The sequence below is a fragment of the Ceratotherium simum genome, chromosome 14 (assembly GCF_057802395.1).
Source record: "Ceratotherium simum simum isolate JZ-2026a chromosome 14, ASM5780239v1, whole genome shotgun sequence".
Classification (NCBI taxonomy): Eukaryota; Metazoa; Chordata; class Mammalia; order Perissodactyla; family Rhinocerotidae; genus Ceratotherium; species Ceratotherium simum.
This window is the reverse complement of record NC_141913.1, coordinates 35,719,578-35,744,459: the sequence shown is the minus strand read 5'-3', so window position 1 is coordinate 35,744,459 and position 24,882 is coordinate 35,719,578. Positions and strand designations below refer to the sequence as shown.

General features: G+C 50.4%; 1 protein-coding gene across 1 annotated transcript in view; it reads right to left on the bottom strand.

Moving 5' to 3' along the window:
* ARK2C (arkadia (RNF111) C-terminal like ring finger ubiquitin ligase 2C) overlaps positions 1-18,829 on the bottom strand; it is a 103,887-nt gene extending 85,058 nt beyond the window's left edge. Inside the window, exon 1 of the mRNA XM_014781389.2 lies at positions 18,511-18,829. Within this exon, the coding sequence (XP_014636875.1) occupies positions 18,511-18,571 (61 nt within the window). The 5' untranslated portion in view covers positions 18,572-18,829. The remainder of the gene's footprint in view (positions 1-18,510) is intronic.
* Between the last annotated feature and the right edge of the window lie 6,053 nt (positions 18,830-24,882).

The window sequence follows — 24,882 nt, the reverse complement described above, 5'->3', positions numbered from 1 at the left end:
TTAGCTGGCCACATGGCCTTCCAGAATAAAGACTACATTTCCCAGCTTCCTTTGCAGCCATGCATGGTCATGTGACCCAGTTCTGGCCAATGAAATGTGAATGGGGGTCCTGTGCAGCATTACCTCGTGCTCTTCCTGCCCTTTCCCTTCTTCCTCCATCCTGCTGCTTGGAAAGTGGACATGAGGGTGAACCGTCCTGGACGATGCAGAAAAGGGCCACACCCTAGGGAGGGTGGAGCATCAAGAGAGGAGGCTCCTGAGTTCCTGACATCAAGCACCTGGCTGCGGTGCCTGCCCAGGACTACTAACTCCAGGCTGTTCCGACAGAGTTGGTATCCCCTTTAAGCCACCTTTATTTTGAGTCTCTGTCATCAGAACCAAACTTCCACCCTGCCCAACAAACCAACCCCGCTAGGCGAGGACATAAGCATCTCTGTAGGAGTTATTGTCAGACTTGAGAGTTCTGGTCTGCATGAATTAAGCTCAATGATGGGATGATGGATGCCCAAAATATCAGATGCAAACTTAGGCTACATTAATGGAAGTGTAGATTCTCAACAAGGGGAGGGCATCCCATAGAGTCCATACTGGCTTCCTTCCAATTTTATCGGCATTGACCAGCCAGAGTTCATCAAAGTGAGCATCCTAGATGGGACACAAGGCACTCAAGGAGAAGGAACCGGGGATCTTGGCCTGAAGGATTCTCAAAAGTGCCCAGCAGAGCCCCGTGAAGGCTGCAAGAGCCAATGGTGGGGAAGTAAAGGCCAGGGCCTGGGAGGCAGAGGACATTCTGAGGGAACAGGCCCGGGAAATGCAGGGAAAGGCAAAGGGCAAGGTCACTGCCTAGGAGCCACCGATCTCCATCAAGGCAAGACAGGGGTTATGTGTGTGAGTCAGGCCCTCCTGCCCCACAGCCATCTCCCCAACTAACCTGCAGTGACAGGGTCTGCCCGGCCACCAGTGGAGAAGGATCCACTGCATTCTGCTCCGGAGGCCCCCAGGAGAATACACCCATCCTCAGAGGAAGATTCTTACACACGTAGAGCAGGAGAACCCTCTTAACCCCACGAATTCTTGTGGACCCCATCCCAACACTCACCGGTAGTTTTACTGTCTGCTGAGGGATGCAATATCTGTGTGCATGCAGATTCACGGCCAGGCCCTGTCCCCAGGCTGGGAAGACTGTCTCAGGGCATAGAAGGGACCTCAGGGTCCCAGCTGGATTTAAACCCTGGCCTCGGTTTCTAGGCCATGAAATTTAAAACTACCTCTTGCAATGACTGGGTTTTGTATGTATGTTTCAATTGGGTTTAATAAAAGGTAACCCAAAGATCAACATAAGATGACAGACAGATGATGCCTGTAAAGCCCCCAGTGTGACATTCATGAACTGATGCTTCTCTCCTGCACGGCAGGAGGGGCTCACAGCCAGCTGAGGGGTGACAATGCCAGGGGGCTCTGTAGGTGGAAGGAGACAGCCTTTGCTAACTTTACCGTGTTGCTCAAGACCCAACCTCCTTCGCTCTTTACTCTGGGTCTATTCTTTGCCAGCCCTTCTCCTGTCCCTTTCTCTTCAGATATCCAGGAAGGTAAGCCTTTGCTGGGAGCAGGGGGAACCTGGAGGGACCCACTTAGCCATGTCCACAGGCCAAGGCTCATGGAGGCAGGAGTGTACCTGGCAGGCCTCATCTGAGAAAACTCCAGACTTGGGGAAGTGGCAAGCCCTGCTCCCAGAGGTGGTGACTCTGTAGGGCTGGGGGAATCTGCATTTTAACAAGCTTCCAGATGATTCTCACTTGGTGTAGCCTCTGAAATTTGAAGCTCCTTGGCCAGGTAACACCCCCCCCACCCGGGTCTCTCTCCCAGCACGGATGGCTGTGCATCCCTGCCTAGCTCCCTGGGTCTGCAGACCTGCCCACCTGCCAGGGCATCCCTCACCCACACATTGCCAGCCCAGGGAGCTCCCGGGCCTCTGGTCTCAGCGCTGCTGGTGGCTTCCATGATTTATGGCTGTGACACTCCAGGAGCAGGAGAACTCAGCACACTGTTCACAAATTAAATCCAGCCCTCCTCTCCTCCCAGGTAATGGGCCCATCTGATGATAGAAGAGCTTATAAACAGCTATCATCAAATTAATCTTGATGTCGGAGAAATAATAGCAGCAGTAAATAAGACCGAGTGTGCCTGGCTCACCAGCTTGTTAGGGCACTTTATAAAACGGGGCAGCAACATTAATACTGCACGATCTCTTTAATTCCCCCAGCCGCCTGGGTGCAGAGGCTGAGCACTGATCGAGGAGTCTCCCAGCGGGAAGGCCACCTTCGCTCCACTCCACTGCCCAGGGTGGCAGGAGGAAACCTCAGCTGAGCAGGGCTGCTGGCCACTTCCTGGCCCACTGCTTTTTCTTCCACCTCTGCCCAAATTGTCCCCATGACCACTGCCAGCGTTCTCAGTTTGCTCACTCCTCCTGTTGGCTCTCACGCGGTCTCCCCACCTCAACGCCCTCTATTCTCTCACTTTCTATGGACATGGACCTCACTTTTCAACCCCAGCTTGAGACCCACCTCCTCCATGAAGCCCTCCAGGCCACAGAACATCCCAAAGGGGCTTTGTGATGTGGGTTTTATCCGTCACTGGACGGCTATCATGGAGACCACTTATTAGCCTCATTAGCCTACACACAGGCCACTGCCCCTCCTGGGCCTCAACAAGGGCCCGTGGAGATAGCAGAGACCTGAGGACGGTGACAACTGGGTGCCCTAGGCCTGGGCTCTGTGGCAGGCCTGGGTCCCTTAACTCAGCCAGCCTGGCCGGGGCATGTGGACACAGTCCCTCGTGGCTTTATCCTGGCTGAAGGCCTCCATCTCCTTGTTGGAACATCAATTATGTGAATTCAGTGGTGGTGGGGTGGGGGCCTCACAGGGGCACAGGTGACATGTCAGAGAAAAGAAGGGGAGGGGGGCACACCTGGAGACATTTAAGCTTGTATTTCGTGAGATAACGTGTGTAGGTATCACAGGGTGTACCTGCATGTACACATGTATGTGAGCAGCAAGTGGCTAAGTGTGTGCATTTATTTGTATCTGTGCATGTGAATGTGTATATGTACTGCATGGTCTGATTTAGTACAGATATTAACGAGTGTAAATGAGCGTGTGTGCTGATGTTACAAATGTGTGTGGATTGTGCATGAATGGGTATTACCTGGGGACTGTGTGGGGGTGAGTGTGTGTCCAGGGTGAGCATCGGAGTGCGCTATTGTGTGAACATCAAGTGCTTCATGGATCATGTGCAGTGTGTCCAATGAAGCTGTGGGTTAGGGGCACGGGGGCTCACAGCTGGGCAGGGAGAAAGCCCACCCCGGGGAATCTGGACAAGCCCATAAATAAAGCAAAGTGGGAGGGAAGTTCTGGGCAGAGGGGGTCTTTGGTACAATGCCAGTCCCTCCAGTGGCCAAGAGCTCCCTCCAGGGCAGCCTCGGTTCCCTGGCCACCGGCAGAGCTTCCCCGGGCTGGCCAGCAAGGGTGTCCCTGGGAGCAAGTAATCAGCTCACCTCTGACCTCCTGATCTTAGCATCTTCTCTTGAGCAGGTAAGGATGGCACTCCCGGGAGGGCGATTGGGTGGGGGGACTTTGAGACAGGCAGTCACCAACTGCTGAGCCACCGTTCAAGGCCTTTTTCTCAGTCTCCACTTCCTCTCAGTATCAGGAGTTGCTTTGGGCCAGTCTTGAGCTAGATGACCCAGTTACCAGGCTAGCATTTCCCAAACAGTGCTCCATGTGCCAGGTTCAAGGGACGTCTCTAGGAGTCTCACACACACACACACACACACACACACACACACACATGCACGAGTTCTGTTTGGGGAAATGCTACTGAAGTAGAACCAAAAGGCTTTCTTTACTGCGGGACTTATCAGAACCTTTAATGTGCTAAGGTGCATTGGGACTCTCCAAGGCAGGGGTGTAATATGTAGCATTGTCCATATTGTTGGAACATGTAACTCTTTTGCACAAACAACTTTTGACAGCTCGGGGGGTCCCAGCGTCTGGTTGGACAGTGTGGGAAATGCTGCCCCAGGCCCCTGCTTCAAGGGTCAGCTCAATCCCCATGTCCTCCAGGTCTCCCAGACACCACAATCCCCTCCTCCTCCCCTCCTCTGAACTCCTCCCAGCCCTCCCGGCAGCAGGCCATGATAACCCTATTATTATTATTATTATTATTATTATTATTATTATTATTATTATTATGCCACACCATTGCTTCGTAGGGGTTTGTCGAGACTCCAGCTAGTTTTCTAGGTCTTCAACGGCATCGCCCAGGTCTTGCCGTCAGCCCTTAGCTCATACCAGACATACGGAAGCTCTGGGTAGATTGGGTGCACTTCATTCTCCACAAAAGCCAATCAACCAGCAGCAGCGCTGATCAACAGACAATGCTGCTATGCTGACAGGAGTGACACAGCCCCAGCTCCCCAGCAGAACATTAGCCTCCTCCCCATGCCTCCTCTGCAGTGCTCTGCTGCTCAGCCAGCCCTGAGCCCCTGCAGCCCCCCTGCCTGCAACACCCTGCCCCCCACCTGTCCTCCTGGTCAACCCTGAGCATCCCTTAAGACTTGGTCAGCATCAGCTCCTCCAGGCACCGCCTTCCCCAGGATGTCTCCCCTGGGCTGAGAGAGCACCCAGCACACACCTTGGACCTTACTTTCCAATTGTTCGTGTGTCTGTTTCCCAGGAGACTGAGTCTCTTTAGGGCAGGGAAAGTACTTAGGAGCATGCCTGGCACAGAGCAAGTGCGACATGAGCATTTCCTATGCTCTTGTTGTTGTTATTATACCCTAGTGTCTGCAGCACCTGGCACGGCACCTGGTCCAGTGCAGATGCTCAGTGCACATCTGTTAGATGAACCAATCAAATCCATGATCCAATCTGAGCCTCACTATAACCCTGTTGGTGAGTTACCAGGATTGTTCCAATTTTACAGATGAGAACACTGAGGCTCAGAGTTTCTCCCTCCCCCCTTCTGTTCCCTTTACCAAATTCAAAGTGCTTCCCAGGAGCAGGCAGGGGGATTCTGTATGTGGCAACTCCCCAGCAGGTAGCCACATACAACAATAAGAGGAGCCCTGTGCTCCTCGCCAGGCGTTGTGGTGGGTGCGTTACATCCACCGTCTCATTTGACCCTCACTCAGCCTGGAGGCAAGAGTGAGTACCCCATTCTGCAGAGACAGGAACCAATGCCCCGAGAGGGCTGCCCACTGCAGAAAGAGGTCACGAAACCCCCAGCTCCCTTTGGGCATCCTCGCCCTCTGCATGGCTCTCCCCTGGGACACTCAGGCAGTTCAGCTGGGCAGAGGGGTGGGAGAAGAGGCAGAGGACTGCAGGCAAAGTGGCCGGGGTCGGGGGATGGCATGGAGGAAGGGGACTGGAATGGGTGGGATGACAGTGAAATGAGAGGACCCGATAATCCAGAAAAGAAAAAGAAAAATCAGACAAGGTGACAGCCACAGGACTTTGCACATTCACCTCTTGGATCAGATTTGGTTCTACATGGGAGAGGAGGCGGGGAGCAGGCTGACCTGATAGCTCCCTTGGGCAGCTGAGCTACAGCTCTCCTTCCTTGGGGAACAGCTCCAGTTCTGCCTCCTCCAGGAGGCCCTCCTGACTTCTCCAGACCCAGTGACCTCTCCCCATCCTGTGCACCAACCCTGGCAGGTGCCTCCAGGCTGGGCCACACTTTCTGGCCAGCATGACCATCGGCCTGGCCCTCTGTGTAGCCTAATCTGCGGGTTCTCCACCCACTTAGGGGTGCTCAGGGGTCTCCCCAGCTAGGCTGTGGGCCAGAAGCTGTCTGTGCCTGGGTTGCCCACAGCCCAACGTAGATTCTGAGTAACTGCTTACACAATGAAGCTAAAACATCCCCAGCCTTCTTGTCTGCCCCTTTGCACTCCCTTAGGACCCTTAGACTGTTCCAGGACCAAACTAATGGATGTGTGTTCAGAGGGGCCAGGGGAAGTTGGGAATGACCATCTTTTGCTAAGCACCTCCCGGGGTTCTGTATGCTTTGTACTCCATATGCGTCATAATTCTGTTTCATCCTCACCTCCCCATGACACTGGTATTAATAATAATTATCTCCATTTTTTCAGATGAAGAGACTGAAGTTCAGAGAGGTCCAAAGTCACCCGGCTAGTAGGTGGTAAGGCCAAGAGTTGAACCCAAGACTTGCCTGATGCCAAAATCTGTGCATTCTTTGTTACCACTTAGTCTCCCTGCACATCCTCCAGGAGACCCAGCAAGCGCAGCCTTGCCCTGCCCGGAAGCAGGCCTCAAAGTCAAGGGAGCCCTGAGTTTCTGTTTGGGATGATGAAAAAGTTTGGGAAATAGAAAGTGGTGATGGCGGCCCCACCTTGTGAATGTACTTAATGCTACTGAAGTGTACACTGTAAAATGGTTAAAACAGCCAGTTTGATGCTATATATATTTTACCACAGTATAAAAAGAAAGTCATTAGAGTACCAGGGGCAGCCCTCGTGCTGGGTGTCCCCACAGGAAGGCCTCCCTTACACGCCTGTTCACGGGGTTCATCTCCATCCCCTGACCTCCCCCCTCAGTCCCTCGCTCCCAGTGCCGGCCCTGGCTCTCCGGACTAGGGAAGTAAGATGGGGGATCAGCCATCGTATTGAAATGCCACCCCTTCTCCCTCTGCCCAGTCAACCCCCCGCTGTCTTCACTCTCACACAGTCTCCCTTGACGGCCCCTGCTGTAGCCACTGGAGCTCAGGCCACTTCCACCTGGCCTTCAGTCAAGACCCCAGGGGAGCGCTGGCCCTCAGTCAACAGACCCAGGTCCAACCCTGCCCGAGGCTCCAGGGAGCTGGCTTTCCAACTCCAGCCACTGGACAGGCGTGGGTTTCCGGCTCTGTGAGGAGGAGACATTGCAAGACCCCGAGGCACCCCTCACACTCTTCCACAGAAGCCCCCCAGTGTCAGAGGGGTGTGAAATGACCCCAGCCAGAGGGACACGGTAGGGACGGGCCTGCCCAAATGAAATATGTCACTGAAGTTCTGTGTTTTCACTCAAAAGTTCATGTAAAATTTGCAACTGGTGACAATAGTTCCTTGTTTCATTTAATATAAAAATCTCCTTTTCCCCCAATTTAGCGGTAGATCTGGAATGCTATGTTTCTCCTGGGGCGTAGCAAGGCCCTTTTTTGCCCAGAGTCAAGTGTTCTGCTTTCTGTCAGCTGCACACCAGTCTCCTCTCTAGTCTGGATGCTCCCGGAGGACAGGACAGGCCACCCACCCATGGTGAGCCCAAGGCAGGACTCTGCAGGGAGCAGCACAGAACCTAGTGAGTGCCTATGAGAGGATGAGTGGTCCCCACAGCGCACGTCACTAACTTCCTCCTCCCATTTTCCCATCCTTCTTTCTCTTTCTTTCCTCCACCTCTCTCCTAGGGGAAGATTGCACTTGCTAGAGACCCTTCAGGATGGAATGGGGGTTAGAATAGGAAAACACCATGCCAGGTTTGTATCTGGGCTCTCCTCCAGCTTCTCCATCACGTTCCCAGCTCACCTGCCCAGGTGGGACCAAGCTGGGGGCTGGTTGGCTGTTGTTGCCTTCACCCCATATGACCTCTCTTCCCCTCGCCCCTCCCGTAGCCCATTCCTCCTGGTGGGCAGAGGGCTGGATACCTCAGGTCCTAGTGGGGCCCAAGCTCCCTCCCGTGGCGTCTTGCCGCCCTTCCCCTACATCTCCAGCTCCGTGGCAGCCCTGCTTCCCGGCACCCCCACCTGGGACAGCTTCAGTATCTCCTCAGCCAAAGGAAGTCAGGCAGTCCCCTCCCAGGCCCAGCTTCCCCCCAGACCAGCTGACTGAGCCCCCTCTTCAGGCCTGACCTCCACCTATGCCCCAGGGGACGTGAATCCACCAAAGATGAGGCCAAGGCCACAGCCTACCCACCCTGGTGTCCCAGAGGGGCCCTGGTGAACACCGACTGAACCAGGCTCTGTGTAGCTACCTCTTTTTTCTCTCCCCCTCACCATGCTGGGCATGCACACCCAGCATGTGTGTGACAGGCAGTGCAGGAGCTTTGAAGAAGAGGACCAGCCTGTGGGGCCAGGTCTTCCCGGTCACTGCCTCACCCTCCCCAGGCAGAGTTCTCAGCTCTGGTTGGCAGGGCCATGCCTCATAGGTGCAAGGTAGGCCCAGAGAGGCCCAGCGGCCCTCCCTCCTCTGTCCATTCCAGCTCCCCTTCCAGGGAACGCCATGGAGGCTGAAGGCCCCGCTGGAAAGACCACCCTTTGGCTTAGGGAAGGCCAGTGTCTCCAGCCCTGGGTGGGGTGGGCACATTAACCCATTAGTGCCCACAGAGTTTGGGTGCAGACGCAATTGTTCTAGGAGGGGCGTGGTCCTGGGGGGCAGACAGCACCGCGGGGACCCTGAGCAGTGGGGAGGGGGTGGCATGGAGGCCCTGGCAGCTGGGGGAGGAGAGCTGGAGCTAAGCAAGCTGGCTGGGGGGAGGGGAAGACTTGAGAGCACCTCCACCTCCTTCCCTCCCACTCGCAGCCCCAGAGGAGGAGCCACAGCTGTTCCAAAGCTTCCTGCCCTTCCTTGAGACAGGTGTTGGCTGAATTCTCACTTCCTCCCAGCCTCCGAGAGCTCCTCCACCCCCCTCCACGGCAGGCTGGTGCTGAGTCAGCAGCCGCCACTTCCTCCCCTAGGCTCAGAGGGGAGGCTGATGCTGCACCGCCTCCTTGGGGGAGCGGCTGAGCTCTGCGAGGGGGCCGGCCACCGTGTGGGTGACTTCGTGGAGGCTGTCTCCCCTGCTGAGTTGTGGCACACCTCAGGGGAATGTCTAAAGGAAAGGACTGCATTAGGAAGCAATGATGTCCCAGGGAACTTCTTGCTCAGAGGCGGAACAAGAGCAGCAGGACCGACCCTAAGCTCCGACCTCCTGGGGTCAGTGCTCACTGCCTTGGCTGGAGCCCGAGGAGCAAGTGCTGCCCCCCATTCCTCCTACAGCACAGCTGCCCGGCCAGGGGGAGGGCACGTGCCTATCTACTGAGCGCTAAAGAGCCTGGGGCTGCTGCCCCATGAAAGGCAAAAAGGCTACGGAAGTGTAAGTTATTCTTATCCAGAGGAAATCACAGCTTTTTAGAGCAGGAAAGAGCAATTAGGCCAATTATCTCCCTTGGCAGATAGGAAGTGAAGGCACAGAGCCGGCCGATGGGGCCAACATGTCACACGGGGGTTATTGGCAGAGTGGGACAGGAAGCCGGGACTGTTCCCACTGAACTGCACGTCCTGAGGACTGCCACCGTGAAAAATGCCAGTTATTATTGTTCCTGTTGCCTTTGGCTGACTTCTGGCTTTGTTTAATATGCATTACTTCATGTGACAAGTTCTGTAAAATGGAAACGATGGGCCCATCCTACCCATTTCACTGATGGGGAAACTAAGACCCAGTGGGGGAGGTTAACTTGCTCAAGATCACAGCGGAAGTTTGTGGCAGAACAAAGAGGAGAACCCAGATCTCAGAAGAGTTTATCTAAATCTCCTTCCTTCCCCAAGCCTCACCCCTCCTTCCCATCTATTTGGGCCTGTTGATGGAACAGGCTGATGGTGGGCAGAGAGGCTTGGGAGCTGTCAGACCCATTTCACTAACCACCTACTATCTGAGCAAACAGCAGCCCGAGGGAGGTGGTGGGTAGACCAGTACAGCATAGCCCTGCAGTCCTGGGCCGTCTGAGTGCCTCAGAAGCCACCACGCCTGAGTGCAGAGCCACCATTCAAGTGGAATATTATGCAGCCATTAAAAGCGATGCTTGTGAAAACAACACAGGAAAACATGAAAAGGCTTGCGAGATGTTAAATTAAAAAATGCAGAATGCAAAGTTGTATATTACTGTATTTACAGCTCTACAAAAAATATATAAATATGTATGAATAAAAATATGGAAGGCCTTTCACTAACATGATCTCAGAGGGGTGGACTCCTCTGAGATTTAATTTCCTTTGGTCTATTTTCTAAACTTTCCACAACGTAATTCTATTACTTCCATGATATAATGTAGATATAATACGTGAAGCCATCAAGATGACCTAAGAAAGGACAAAAGACGTCCCCATGACTTGGGAGCCAAAGTCCTTGGACGGGAACCTGATTATTTCTGTGGCAACTGGAGCACAGATACCCCCCAGTGAGCTGGCCAGGCCTCTTCTGAACCAGTGTCCGCAGGACTCACCACCCAGGTTCTGGCCCCCTACTCATTTCCTACTCAGGGGGTTCTCTGATCCACCACACACCTTCTCTGTCTCTTAGAGGCCCCTTCTGGGAGGTGCAGGGCTCGATGTTGGGGACTCAGACCCCCTCACAGCTAGGCAGGCCCTGAGCTGGATAGAGGCCTCTCCCAATGTGGACGAGGAGCCTAGCATTCTGAATTGGTCCCCCCGGACACGGAGGAAAAGTGGATTCCTTTCCACTTCTTGTCTTGGTCTCAGCAAGGTTCCCCACAGCATGCAGGACATGGCAGGCAATGCAGGGAGCCACCACTGGGCGTCCGGTCACCTGGTGTCTACTTCCGGCTCAGACATTTACTAGCTGGGAGGAGGGAGGGATGGCAAAGGCTTTCCCCACCCTTGGCCTCAGTTTCCTCCTCTGGTCCCCAATTACCTCCTTGCAGGCTGTGTTGAGGAGGAAACGAGATAAAGGAAGAGAAGGGGCTTGAATTGGGGAAAATCAGCTCTCTGCAGACGGGACCAGTCCTGAGATCAGAGCCCGTGCCCCACCTTTCAGCCCCTGCCCTTGTCCTCAGCTACCACACCCCTGCCCCTCCTCCTTATCCCCCGACTCTGCTATCCAGGGCAGCTCCCTCCAGCTCCTCCTTCTCCCATGGTAGGGGAGGTAGCAAACCTATGGAGGTGATAATTCTGGTACTTGCCCACCTTGGGGTCCCTCTTCTCAAGAAGGGTGAAATTCGATAAAAGTTGTCAATCTGAGCTATCAGGGCGCAGTGCGGCACAGCTCCCAAGGGGGTCAGTGTTGTAAGGAGCCTGCTGAGAGAGTGACCTGTGTAACTAAGGATACATATGCATAACTGAATAAGGGGATTTCAGGCATGGATAGAGAGGTTTTTGAGGAGGTGTCAAGTAAATATGAGGAGGTTTTATTATTGAAGTTAATTTCCTACCCCAACTGGGTACTAGAAGTCTCAGATGCCAGGACATTGCCATGGTCCCCTTCCCTCTGCCACTCTCAGCATCTCAAATTCTGTCTATCTACACACTGAACTCATCTCTCCCCAAAGCTGATTGTTCCTCCCATCTTCCCACTTTGTCTTCATGGTCTTATACTCTCCCAGCACCCCCAGATCTCCCTGCCCCTCACTGCCTCCACATCAACTCTGTTCTGCTTACTTCCTCTTATGGTAAGGCCCCTTGAGCGGGCCTTCTCTCCCATCCCCCTGGACCTTCCCTGTTTGGGCCTTCCATCACCCCTGGAAGCCTGCCCCAGCCTCCTCTCTGGCCACAGCCCCTAGGCTCACCCCTTTGTCATCAGCTGCCAGAATAAGTTGTTGAAACACCACTCTCCCCAGAGAGGTCCCAATGGCTGAAGGAGCAAGTCCAAACTCTACTGGAGCTTCCAAAGGCCTTCAGAAATGCTTCAAAATCTCTTTGAGCCTTTTCTCCCATATTCTCTGGTCCTCGTGCTGCTCAACTCCTTGAGTTGTGCTCTTAGGAGAACCATCCAAAGACAGGACAATGGTGCTGGTAACTCCTGTAGCTGTGCAAGGTGACAGGCCTGCACACATACCTCTACACACACACACACCCATCCTCATAGGCACTTTCTGCTCTTGCCAAGTCAGCAGAGCTACTTGGCCTCGGCCAAAATCTCACTCCTTCCCCACCTGCCACCTGGAGCTCTCCCTCCTCTTCCTCTCTCTCGTATAGACACCACCCTTTGAGGCACATCTCAACCCCACCTCCTCAGCAAGGTCATCTCTGACTTTATTTGATCCCTTAGACCAGTAAATTCCTACATTTGTGGGGGATGGGGAGCAGCCATTTAGCATGCCCTAGGCACCTGCTGTGTGCCAAGTGCCTTCGAATAGTCTAGAAACACCTTAGCAGGTAGACACACCACATCAGGTTATGACAGCCACTGTATAGATAATGCTCAGAGCAGTGGCGTAAGTTCACCCTTCCAGGTCAAGACTGGGCCAGGACTCTACCCCTGGACTGCTCCAAGCTCTTCCCACCTCACCAGTCAGGACGTTCTGCCATCCATTTGGGCGCTCTGGCACAGAACATCTCAGACAGCATCTGGTTTCCTGAGCATCCATCTCCTAGCCTCAGCATACACCTCAGGAGGGCAGGCACCCAGGTCCTGCATTGCTTTTGCATCCCCCTTAGCTTGGCCCCAAGTAGGTATTCAACAAACACTCATTAACTAAATGAACAAACAGGAGAGTGAGTGAATGAATGAACGACTGAATACATGAAGGTACCAGCATTGCGAGTGGTCCAGCTGAGGGGTTATGAATGTTTGCTTTAGCTCTTAAATCATCCTGAAAATCTGAGCCTCCCTAAGGTAAGCCCTCCCCCAGATCCTCTTGGAAATAGACTGGTTCATCTGTGGCTAAACCATACTGGAAACTCATAAATACTAGTTCCCATTCATACTATGTTAGCTAGGGATTTTTAAAGAGCTATTTAGATCCACAGAGAAACGGAGGCACAGGTGTCTTGTGCATTTGTGCTTCAGTGGTTGCGCAGGATTGAGAGATCCATAGTCACACCCTGAATCGGAGTCAAGGGCCTGTGTCTCCTGGCTGAGAAGGGGCCCCACGCTGCACTGGGATCTGGCTTGGAGGTGTTGCTTCCCTAGCCCAGAAAACCATTAGGTTTCCCAATGTGACACTGCAGACTGCTTATTTAAAGACCAGAAGGAGTATGGGGGGGAAGGATGGGGCAGGAGGTAAGGAAACTGCCAAAGGAAGAGAGGTGGCCCAGTCTCTGTCATCTGCGTATGACGGCATTGAGACTCTTGGTGGCCTTTTCCCCTGACATTGAATAGTTAATAGTTTTTGTTGGTTTATGGGAAACTATTATTTAAGAAAACTCATCAATTAAGTGGGCTTATCTGATGCTACTTTCAAGAGAGACATTCTCTTGTTCCAAAGGAAGAGCTATAAATAAGAGCTGTGTGCCATCTTATTACAAAGTCTGTGGTATAGGATCTACGTAACAGATGGCTTTTCCAAAATCCTGGAGTCAAAAGTTACTAAAACAGATTATGTGTCAGATGGTTGAGAGAGTAGATATGAAGTCTAATGGCTTTGTAATGACTGGATTGTCCAGTCAGGGGAAAAGACTCCTTCCTATGAATGTGTTTATTCTGACAATCTGGGTGAAAATATAGTATGCATTTGATAAAAATTGCTAAACCATGACTTCTCATTAACCCACTAGCTTTCTATATTATTACTAGGTTACCAAACCATCCTCGAAATGTATTTATCAAATAATTCTGACATACATAACACTAATTTAGAGAATTAAATCTTAGAGTTGGTTAATATCAATCTAATGAGCCAGTGCTCTCTGGGACAAAAATGATGGTGATCACCTGATTTCGGGTAGTTTTATTATTGTTGAGGTTGCATTGGGTTTATTCTGCTTTCTCAAACTAGAAACAAAATTAAAAGTTTCATGTAAACCAAAAAAAAAAAAAAAGAGGAAGGAGGAAGGGGAGAAGAAACAAAATCATCGAAGACCTGCATCTCTCTTCTTGCACAACTACAGCATGAGCCTCCGCTGGGAACTTCCATGTGTGTCCATGTGTCACAGTAAATCAGCTCAGCCTTCCCACCCGGGCTGGGGAGAGCATGAGAACAAAGGGCCAGAGCAGAAAGGGCAGCCATGGGGGGAGAGGACTGTTGCATCAAGCCACAAAGAAGGCAAGGAAGCACTGTGGTCAAGCAGGAGTGTGACTGTCTGGGGAACGAACGCCTCTCGGCAGAGGAGCAGAGGTCAGCCAGGGTGATAACCTGGAGGAACAAGGAGGCCCCTTGGCCCAAGGAAGAGCGGCTCCAAAATGATGACCCTTTGAAGGAACCATGAATTTCTTTAATCAGCTGATTTCCTCGTTGTCTAAAATGCCTCATTTAGCAACGCTTGTTCTGGGCTGAAATTGAATAGGTGTAATTGACAAATGCTTGAATTTGGGTTCCACTCTGGGGAAAAATACCTCTCCACTGGTTTCTCAAATGTAATTACGAAAAAGAGATACATTTTAAGGGCTCTTCCTCCAATTCAATTTGGGGGTAGGTCCTGACTTCACTCCTGATCCCCCACCATTACCCAAACACACACACACACACACACACACACACACACACACACAGAGACAATGGCAGAAATCGGGCTTTCTTTCTCAAAAGAGGCGCTAGGACCGCAGATGAGGCAGCTGTCAGGGAACTAGGCTATCATCAGTTTTAACTGGCTCACAGCCTGCAGAGGGCACAGACCCTCTTATTTCTACGGTAACAGGTCAGGCTGCTGGCCCTGGGATGAATGTGGGGGTGGTCTGAGTTGGTTTCTGTTTCAGACATCTTCCTTAGGCAGGATCTCAATGCAAAACTTACACTACAGGTCCCAAGAATTTAAATACACACATTGAAGAGGGTACTTTAAAACTCCAGATCATGGCTTCAACTACATGTAACATGTCACCCCCAGCATGATTTATAAGGACAGTAAATCAATGAGACAGTAAAAGGAAAAGTTAAAACACAACTAAAAATGGGTTTTTCAGGTGAGTCTGAAATGCTACAAGATTGCTAGTTAAGAACAGTATCCCTTTTCTCAACCTAAGTGTTATATATCTGTCTCCACCAGCATCATAAACCGAGTGCCCACGTGACTTAGAAACTAAGGTGAAATGTGGAGGCTATTGGGTACACAGGTGGCCAAAGATAGGGGTTCTCTCTACACAGTTGAGCTGTTTCGATGTGACAGGACAACTGACCCTCCCATCGCCCCAGACATCTATTGTCAAAAGATATGGACTGGATGAGATTAAAGTCACCATATCTGTACCACAAATAAATAAATAAATAAAGTTAAAAAAAAAAAAGGCATTCACTCGAATCTTACAATGGGAGGTGGGAGTGGTGGGTGGGTGAGGGTGGGGATAGAAAAGCAGGGGGATATCTAAACAGCAGGATACGACAATAAATGGGAAAACAGCAAGAGAAAAAGCACACTAGGTTAATATAGGAAACTAGTTCTTTATTGAGAGATTGTATATTAGTATTAGTGGAATCTGTGTGTAACAATGTCGTCATGCACACGATACAAAAAAAAAAAGGCTGGGCCCACCATGCTTCGGAAGGGCAACAGAACAAAGCAGCGTACAATGAGCAGATGGCCCCGGGCTACACGACCACAGTACGTTTCAGCAGGGTAACATCTCTAACCGAGCGCTGTACATTGTCAACTGGGGGATGTAAAAAAATACAGATCATGCTTTAGTTTTAGTACAAGAAAAGGTGAAAAAGATACACAACCAAAAGGATATTCGATACAGAAAAAATTACCCACAAAATAAGAACAGGAAGTAATTCAGCACAGCAGAACACGCTATCCCTGTTTAATGGAAAACCATTTTGCTGGAGATTCTCTCCTTTTTTTTTTTTCTCCTCCTTCTTTTCAGATTGCCAAATGGCAATCTGGGGAGGCCACTTGGGACTTTAGTTTGGAAGGGCCCTCGAAGTAGGGGCCTTATTCTTTCATTATTGCTGCTGTTTTGTTTCCGTGTTTAAGCAGGTCTGGCCGGCGAGGCAGCAGAAGGGAGCCGGCTGTTAAAGGGGCAGCTCTGAGGGCCAGGGCGGATGTCCAAAGATGCTCTTGACACTGTACAATTAAACAATTAAGACACCGTGGCCATGGCTCCCCCTTAAGCCAGAGACATTGCTGCATCAAATTTTCAGAAGCTAGGGGGTAGCAGCAACCGTCATTTCACCAAAGATTTTCATATAGATATATTTATTCTTTTCTGCCTCCGACTAAATGTAATCAATCTCTGGTTATGCCTGAGTGCTGCCAGGAAGCTAGCTGATGGCCACCCAGATCTGGGGGAAATGGGGTGCTACAGTCTCCAAGCCAAGGCAAAAGGAATCCACTTAACAGGGATTTACAGTGCAATGTACTCGGCTAAACAAGATGAAGATACAAAAATGGTTATTTCTCTACATCTATTCTGAAATGGCCTACATCCTATACTTCTACAATGGAAACTAAAAAGAACAGATTTAAGCTGGCAGGCTATCTAATAGTTTTACAAGAAGACTGTGGTTTAGGACCTTTTGGGTTAAGCATTAGTATCCTCTATCGGAAGGTCATGAATTCTTATCACATTGTGCTAAATTTTACCCACAGCCCGGTTCACCCCTTAGCTCCAGAATTTCCTGTGGGCACGTCTGCCATGAAAGTAAACTTTGATTGACGGGCAGAATTTGTTTTGTTTTGTTGGATTTGGGGGGGGGGAGTATTAAAAATAAAATTTAAAGGCAGCTGAGCAATTTGAATTTCAAAACATGGAATCGGCATCCTGCAATGGTATTTAGAGATCAGTGGTATTAATGAGGATGATAATGATTTAATCAGGATAATTATACTTTCAGGCTCAACATCCTTCTTAATCATTTTTGAATTTCTGCCTAGTATAATGTTCCACACCCGTTTTAAGAGGAAATGCCAAGCAAAAAGACATAATTGTGTATTGGGGGAGGGGGTTGGCATTTCAAGGGAGATCTCATCCAGCCCCCCCCATTCCTGTTCCCCTGGCACCCACTCCACCACCACCCCCCACTTCTAGGCTGGCCTGAGATAGGGGATACTGCCGCTTAAATAGCAATGCCTTCCTCAGATGGAGACAGGAGATGGTTAAGAGGGGTGTCACAATACAGCTAAATGCGGAGGCAGAAGGGTCACAGCGCACACAGCAGCGAGTTGACCATTCACTGAGCTACACAATGAAGAAAAAAAAAGATTTGATAAATGCAGAATGTCATCATTCTATCATCACACAAAAAAACTGCGGTTCAAACAGGCCTAAGGGGGCCAACCTTGCCTTTTAGGTTCTGGGGAGAGGCGTGGGGCTGGGGACAGCTGGGCTGGAACAGAGGGCTGGGCTTCCATTTTCTCGCCCAATCGGGCCCCTGGGGCGCACCAAGCGCTGGCCCCGCGACCCCACCCCCCACTCTGACTTGGTGGAGCAACTCTGGTCGCCAAGGGAAGACATCATTCTGTGCGTGAGGGAGGGTGGGGGAGGGAGGGCCTTAGCCAGCAGGGATTTAAACAGACGTGGAGTGGGAGAGGATAGCACAAACATTTCCAAGAAGAGAAATGTGAGTCCAGAGGCAGAATACAAAAAGAAAAAAAAAAAAATGAATCTAAATGCATCTCGGATTTGCTTTGGGAGGTGGGAATTTTTGATTAAAAGAAAATGGAAGAAATGTGCGGTGGTTGGGGGAAGAGGGGGAAATCAAGCTATTGTTGTAGCAGAATGTAAGGGAAAGGGGATGTGGGGAAGGGGACGGTGCAAACACACCCCATATATCACAGTTAAAAACAAAGCCGGCGCCGGCCTGCTGCTTGGTCAACGCCTGCCCGGGGCAAAAGGCCTGGCGCGGGGCAGCTTCCCACCTCATCCTTACACATAGTGCAACACCCAAGGGCCGGGCACCCCGCTCCGGCCGGGCCCAGGGGTGCACACCAGGGCACGTCTGACTCTCCGAGGCGCTCACACACTTGCACACGCACACATACACACACGCACACAAGCATCTTGAACCCGTAAATGCAACTGTCATACGAAGACAATTGGGGAGGAAGGGGGGCATAGCACAAGGGCGACACACAAAAAGGGTTAGAGGAGAGAAAAGGATGGGACGGGAAATCGTGCAAGTGCCCAAGAGAGGGTGGGGGCTGGGACATGGGATAGGGCAGATCCCAGATCCCAGCTAACCAGCCATCGGTATCCATGACCAAAAAATGAAATACAAACACGAATAACACAAAACACACATATACCTCAAAAAAAGCAAATCACAGAAAAGCAAGTATGCTTACACACGTGCGCACGCACGCACACACGCACACAGTCATGTATCTCTCTCCGTCTTTCGATCATACAGGGCTAGGTATGCGGGGAAGGGGCTGTGATTTGGGGGAATCGCGTCCGCCGCAAAGAATAAAAAATGGGGCTGGGGAAGGAGGGACCCAAATTCGCCAAGCCCTAACTTCACTACAAAAGCTCCCACGAGGGCGGCCACCCCCACACTGGGGGGTCCCCCCAAAGGTAGAGGGGAGAAGCCACCGCTCGCCCTTCGTCCTCGCGGGTGTGCCCTGCGCCCCCCGCCACCCGCGGCGCCCGCCCCCGCCCCGGTGCCTGCGGCGATCCACGCTCTGAAGCGGACCCCGAAAGGAAAAAGCGATACCTCTGTTTCGCACAGAGCCAAACACTGGAAGCACGAGATAGCCGACGTGGACCAGGACCATCCTGGCTCCTCGCGCGGCGGCGGCGGCGGCTGCGCGCGGGCCCTTTGTGGCGCGGCTCCGGGGCGCGGGCGCGGGCGGCGGCGGGGCTGCGGGAGCCGCCGGGGCGGGAGGCGGAGCGCGGGGCGCGGGCGGCGGTGGGGCGGCGGCTGGCGGGGAGACAGATGGCCCATGGAAAGGCTCCCTTCCCGGCCCCTCTCGACATTCAAAGGCGCTGGGGCCGCAGCTGCCGCCACACAAAGGCGCGCGCAGCCAATGGGAGCGGAGCGCAGCGCGGCGCGGCCTCGCCGGAACCGCGGGGGACAGCGGGGACCGCGGGCGCGCGGGTGGCGGGGAGAGGGAGGGGTGACGGCTGAGAAGGAGCGGGCGGCCAATCGCGGTGGCCCGCGGCCGGGCGCGGGGGGGCAGAGGGGTCAGCCCCCCGGGCCAAGTTGAGCCCAGCGCGGGTCCCTGGCCGCCCGCAGGCTGGAGCGCGCGCGCGTGAAGCGCCCTGCACACAGACACGGGCGGCGTGCACACGGAACTTGCACACACCGAGAAGGACGTGCACCCAGACATGTGGAGGTGCATTCGTGCATGCGGGGAGACAGGCATGAGCGCACCGAGTGCACACGACCCGGAGGTCCTTGCACACCGCGCACGGGTCACTCGGGGACGTGCGCATGGAGGCTGGCGCACGTGCAGAGCCTGACTGCGGGCACAAGTGAAGCTGGAAAGCAAGCAAGCAGCCGCACACAGGACTGTCACACAGAGAGGCACACACCGAAGGCCTTGTTAACGTAGGACACGTGCCAAGAACGCATTCCCAAAGACACACAGAGAGGACACACAATGCAGATATGTACACTCGCAGACTCCCTGCCTGTCGCACCGCTTTGTTACTTTTGCAGAGCACAAAGCTCACAATAATTATTTGCTGAATTGAAAGCCATTCATACACTGAGGTATGTGCACACATTCTGTACAGAGACACACTCACCGGGAAAACCCAGAGCCACACGGCCAACATTCTCCCCACTCTGACACAAGCACAACCAGCCATGTGCACAGACACGCCCACTTTCATAGCCGGCAGGCACACATATGACAGGGCTACAAGGCTCCTCGGATTTACACGTGGCGGTGCAGCCATGGTGTCACGTGTGGGCAGTGGCTGGCCCACCGGGTAAAGCATGATAGGAGCAAAGAGCCTTCGCCCCACAGCCCTGTTGTCAGGCGGGCTGCTAAGACCATGTTCATGCACACTCGGCCCACCTGCTCTGAAAACTCCCAACACGACCCTCAGACCAGGCTCACAGTCCACACAGAGGCCAGAATATGCTTGGGGGGCCCATCCACAGGTGGAAAGATTGAGGCCACTCCCTACATTGGAACTTGTCTTCAAAACCCAGTGGCTCCTTTATGTAACGAGTCTGGTAAAATCACAGTGTATGGAGGCGGGAGAAATCTAATTCAACCCAAATGCCCCCATTTTAGAGATAAGGAAAAAGAGGACCATTCGTTGAATGCATGTTGTGTTGTGTCCAGGCTCAGGGAGGTGATGCAGAGCCTCCTCCTGAGACCCCCACTCTTGCAGCCTCCCCAAAGCCCCCACTCTCACTCTAGACAACATTTCAACCCACTCCTGCCACCAGCTCTTTTCTTTTCTGTTATCTGTCAAATATAATGCTACCAGTAATAAAAATCTGAAGAAATGAAAAGACCTTAACAAACACCTGACCACTGGAATTTTTTCCTGTTCTATTTCAGGCTTTGACAATATGCCTATATATCGGTTCTATCGTCATAATATACATATTTTTTATCCTGCTTTTTAACTTAACATTTTATCAGAAACATTTTCCTGTCCTTCTACATAATTATCTTTGTAATTTTCATCTTAAATGTTTTCATAGTATTCCAACAAGCGAATGTACTATGAAATTACTTAATCACACTCTATTCTTGGGCATTTAATTTGCTTCCAGTTTTCTGTTATTGCTGATCACACAATGAATTTCTTCATGCCTGTAGCTTGTTGCTTTTGTTGAACTATAAGCTTAGAATAAACTTCTAGGACTGGCATTCTTACATTGACAAGTATGGAAACTTTATGGCTCTTGCCACATATTGCTTTATAAAAAGATTAAACTCATTGTCGATGCTACCAGCAATATATGGTGTGCCTATTCCTCTGCAATCTTGCTGGCTTTGCGTGGACATTCTGTTTTTTATCTTACTTTATACCAGCGCAGCTCACAAAAGCTTATGACTACCCATTCTGACCGTGGCAGCAGAGTGGTTAGGGTACAAGCTCTGAAATCAGATTGCCTGGCTTCACATTCTGGCTCTGCTACTTAATAGCTTGGACAAGTTCTTTAATCTTTCTAGGCCTTGGTTTCAATACCTATAACATGGGCATGATTATAGCAACCTTCCTCATAGGATTAATGCAAGGACAAAGTAAGTTAGTACTGGTAGAGTACATAGAACAGTGCCTAGCTATTCAGCTCTTAGTTCTTTCCCCTTTACTTGTCCATCTCTCCTTGCCCACTACCTCTTGCCCTCCTGTTACTATTCGCAATTGCCTTGTTAATGCATTTAGTGTAAATTATGCCATAACGTGGAACATCCATCAGACAAAAGCAGTCATCAAGGAACAGCGCAGCGCTAAACCTAGGGAAATCGTGAGCCCACTACTAACCGCACTCTTCAGATTCACACATCAGAGAAACATAGCAGACAGATGCCCACATTCACCAATACACCAACATTCACGCACAGGCTCGTGCCTCCTGCTGAGAAGGAATTATTGTGGATTAGGAGGAGAAGTTTCATTTTGAATGAAACCTTGGGAAAAACCTACCATTCCTCAGTCTCAATGCACCCATCTGTCTAATGGGGTAATAATAACCACTGTCAGACCTGCCTTAAAGGTTTATTGTGGGGATCAAATGAGAAGATTACTATGGAGTCTGTAAATAATATAGAATATAGAATAATAAGAATATAGGATTCTAGAAGCATAAATAACAGTGGTGTCTCCAAGGATGAAACTTGATTATTGTCTTGCCCATCTCCTTATTTTACAAATAAGGAAACTGAGGCTCAGAAATGGGGTTAAGAACAAGGTCACAACCATTCCTAGCTGAGTTAGAACTAGAATCCATTATTTTCTGCACACAGCCTAGCACTGGTTCTACTTCCCATTTTTTTCATCACGCTGGGATGACTGTTTTCCACTCCTCCTCCCATTAGTTAAAGTCTGTAGAAGTTCAATAAAGCAGATTCCTAAGAATAGAAAGATTTGTAGAAATATTCCCTTCATTGTAGTTTTTTCTTTATGTGGTCTTCCCACACCCCGCTAAAATCTCCAATACCTAGAGCGTGTTTGCAGGCTTAGAATGTAAGACTCTGAAAGAAATATAAAAAATGAAGGGTGAAAGTCTTATCAGTAATTGATAATTCATGATCCCAAATGGAGAAACATGACCCTATAAGGTAGAGAAATCTACAGGACAAACCAACCATTTTCTTCAAAAAATAAATTATAAGGGGAAAAAAGGAGATGGAAGAGGAACCTATAGAGACATAAGGAATATATCAAATGCAACATTTAGACCTCTGTGAAACACGATTAGAACAAATGAGCTATAAAAATAATTGGGGAAATGCAAACAGTGACTGGATATTAACGATATTAAGGAATTGGTTTTTTTACATGGGATAATGGTATTGTGGTCATGTTTATACAAAGTATCCTTATATTTACAGACACCTAACAGATGATAGTAAATGATGTCTGGAAGGTTCTTACCTCTCCTAGTGGGGAGGAGTATAGGTGAAACTAGATTGGCATTGAGTTGATAATTGTTGAAATTGAATGACAGATACATGAGGTTTCATTATATTATTCTCTCTACCTTGTTTATGTGATGGTTAATTTCATGTGTCAACATGAGTGGGCTAAGGGATGCCCAGAGAGCTGGTAAAACGTTACTTCTGGTGTGTCTGTGAGGGTGTTTCTGGAAGAGATTAGCATTTGAATAGGTAGACTGAGTAAAGAAGATTGCACCCGCCAATGTGAGTGGGCATCGTCCAATCCACTAAGGGCCTGAATAGAACAAAAGGCGGAGGAAGGGGGAATTTGCTCTCTTTGCTTGAGCTGGGACCTATCTTCTCCTGCCCTTGGACATTGGTGCTTCCGGTTCTCAGGCCTTAAGACTCAGACTAGGACCTACACTTAGCTCCCTGGTTCTCAGGCCTTCAGGTCTGGACTGGAACTCCACCACCAACTTTCCTGGTTCTCCAGCTCGCAGACGGCGAGTAGTGAGACTTCTCAGTCTCCATAACAGTGAAAGCCAATTCCTCATAACAAATCTCCTTCTACATATCTATAGATATCCCATTGGTCCTGTTTCTCTGGAGAACTCTGATGAATACAATTTATATTTGAAATTTTCCAAAAAATTAGACAGAAAAAGACAACTGGTATGCGTCTTCACACTCTTCAGGCACACAAAAAGGTATTTCCTCTGGTGGGGCAAGTTAGAAAATGGTGCTTCCTCCTCATATTCCTCACAGCCCTAGGCCAGGAGCTCGGGCTGAGTGTCAGCTCCCTCTCACCCGCTCGGATGGTTTCTGCTCCGCTGCATGACTGCTCGGGACCACAGACGGCTCCAGCTCACCACCCATGGCTGCCGTGGACAGTTTATCCACTTCACATCCTTCGTATGAGAGAGAAATAAACTCCTATCTTATTTAAACCACTGTTTCTTTGGGTCTCTGTGTTCACAGCCAAACCTAAACCTAAGTGAGGGTGGAAGTGATGCATACCCTAAAACAGGCACTGAAAATACCGCAGGGGTTCAGATACAGAAAGAGCATATCTGGTCAGGTGGATCGGTTAGCTATCACTACTCAAATATCACATAATAAATAGTTATAAAATCACAGTGGCACGCAACAGTAAGCATTTATCCTCACAAATTTGCGGGCTGGCTGGGGATCGGCTGTGCTGGCCAGCTCCGCCTCTGCTCTGAGGCCACTGTGGTGGTTCTGCTTCTAATGGCTCGTCTGTGGGTTGTTAGGTGGCTCTGCTCCACATGTCTCTCATCCTCCTTCAGGTAGCCAGGTCATGTTCCTCTCTGGCAGTGGTGAATGGAAACTTGCAAAGCCTGTTAAGGTATGCAGAGACCCAGAGAAGCCAAGGACAGGGTGAGTTAAGGAAACAATGAGTGGTTTTATTTGATGGGAATAGAGCGTGTGTGTGTGTGCCTGGTGAAGAAATTAGGAATGTATTTGGTAGACAGAGGGAAGCACTGGAGGTTTCTGAGCAGAGGAGTGAACTGACTAGGAAGAGTAATCTATCTACACACAGTATGAACAGAGGTGAGGGTAGATTCTAGGGGCTGGGAAATCAGGGGGATAAATCATGGTGAGGTGGAAAGTCAGACTTAGGGATGGCACATAGACCCTGAGGGCAAGGGTGTGAAGGAGGAATAGAGGACACATCTGACATTTTTAACCAGAGAAAAGAATGTTCTGCAGGCATGCCTCCCCTTGTGAGGATGTGCAAGTCCAACAGTGGTTCCCAAGCCCTAAAACCAAAGTGTTATATGTACTCGTCTCTGAAAAGTTACTCTCTGCTCTCATTCCCTTTGTAATTATCTGATTCTAACTCTTGCTAACTTTTCCATATTTTCTCTGACTTCACTTTTATTAGACATGAGGCAGCCATATACATTCATAAATCAACTCAAATGTAAGGATCACCACAGCAAACATGCCTCCAATGGAGGAATACTGCAGTGGTGCTGCAGTGCTAGCAGCCCCATTACCTGTTCCCCCCTTCTTCCTTGATAATACAACCTCTGAGTTTTAATTGGACATATGGCCATGGGGAATAAAGACTACATTTCTCAGATTCCTTTGCAGCCAGATGTTGCTGTGTGACTAAGTTCTGACCAATGGGATGTAAGCAGATGTTCATGTGTAACTCCTAGGAAGTGTTCTTTAAGGCGAGGAGGTATGCCTTTCTTCTCCTCTTTATCATTTGTACTAACTGGAAGATGGATGTAAGGTCTGGAACTGCAGCAGCCATATAGGACCATAAAATGGAAGGTGCCTAGTGAATCTCATCCACATGGTGGAGAAGCAAGTTTGAAAGAGCTTGGACTGTGAATGATTTCATACAGCCATTCTATAAGCCCCAAACAGCCTCTCCTTGACTTCTTTGAAATAGAAAAGAATTACATTTTTATCTCATTGAAGCCATGTTATTTTGCAACTTTCACGTTCTCCACATGCAGCCAGGTGTAAAATCACCACACGAC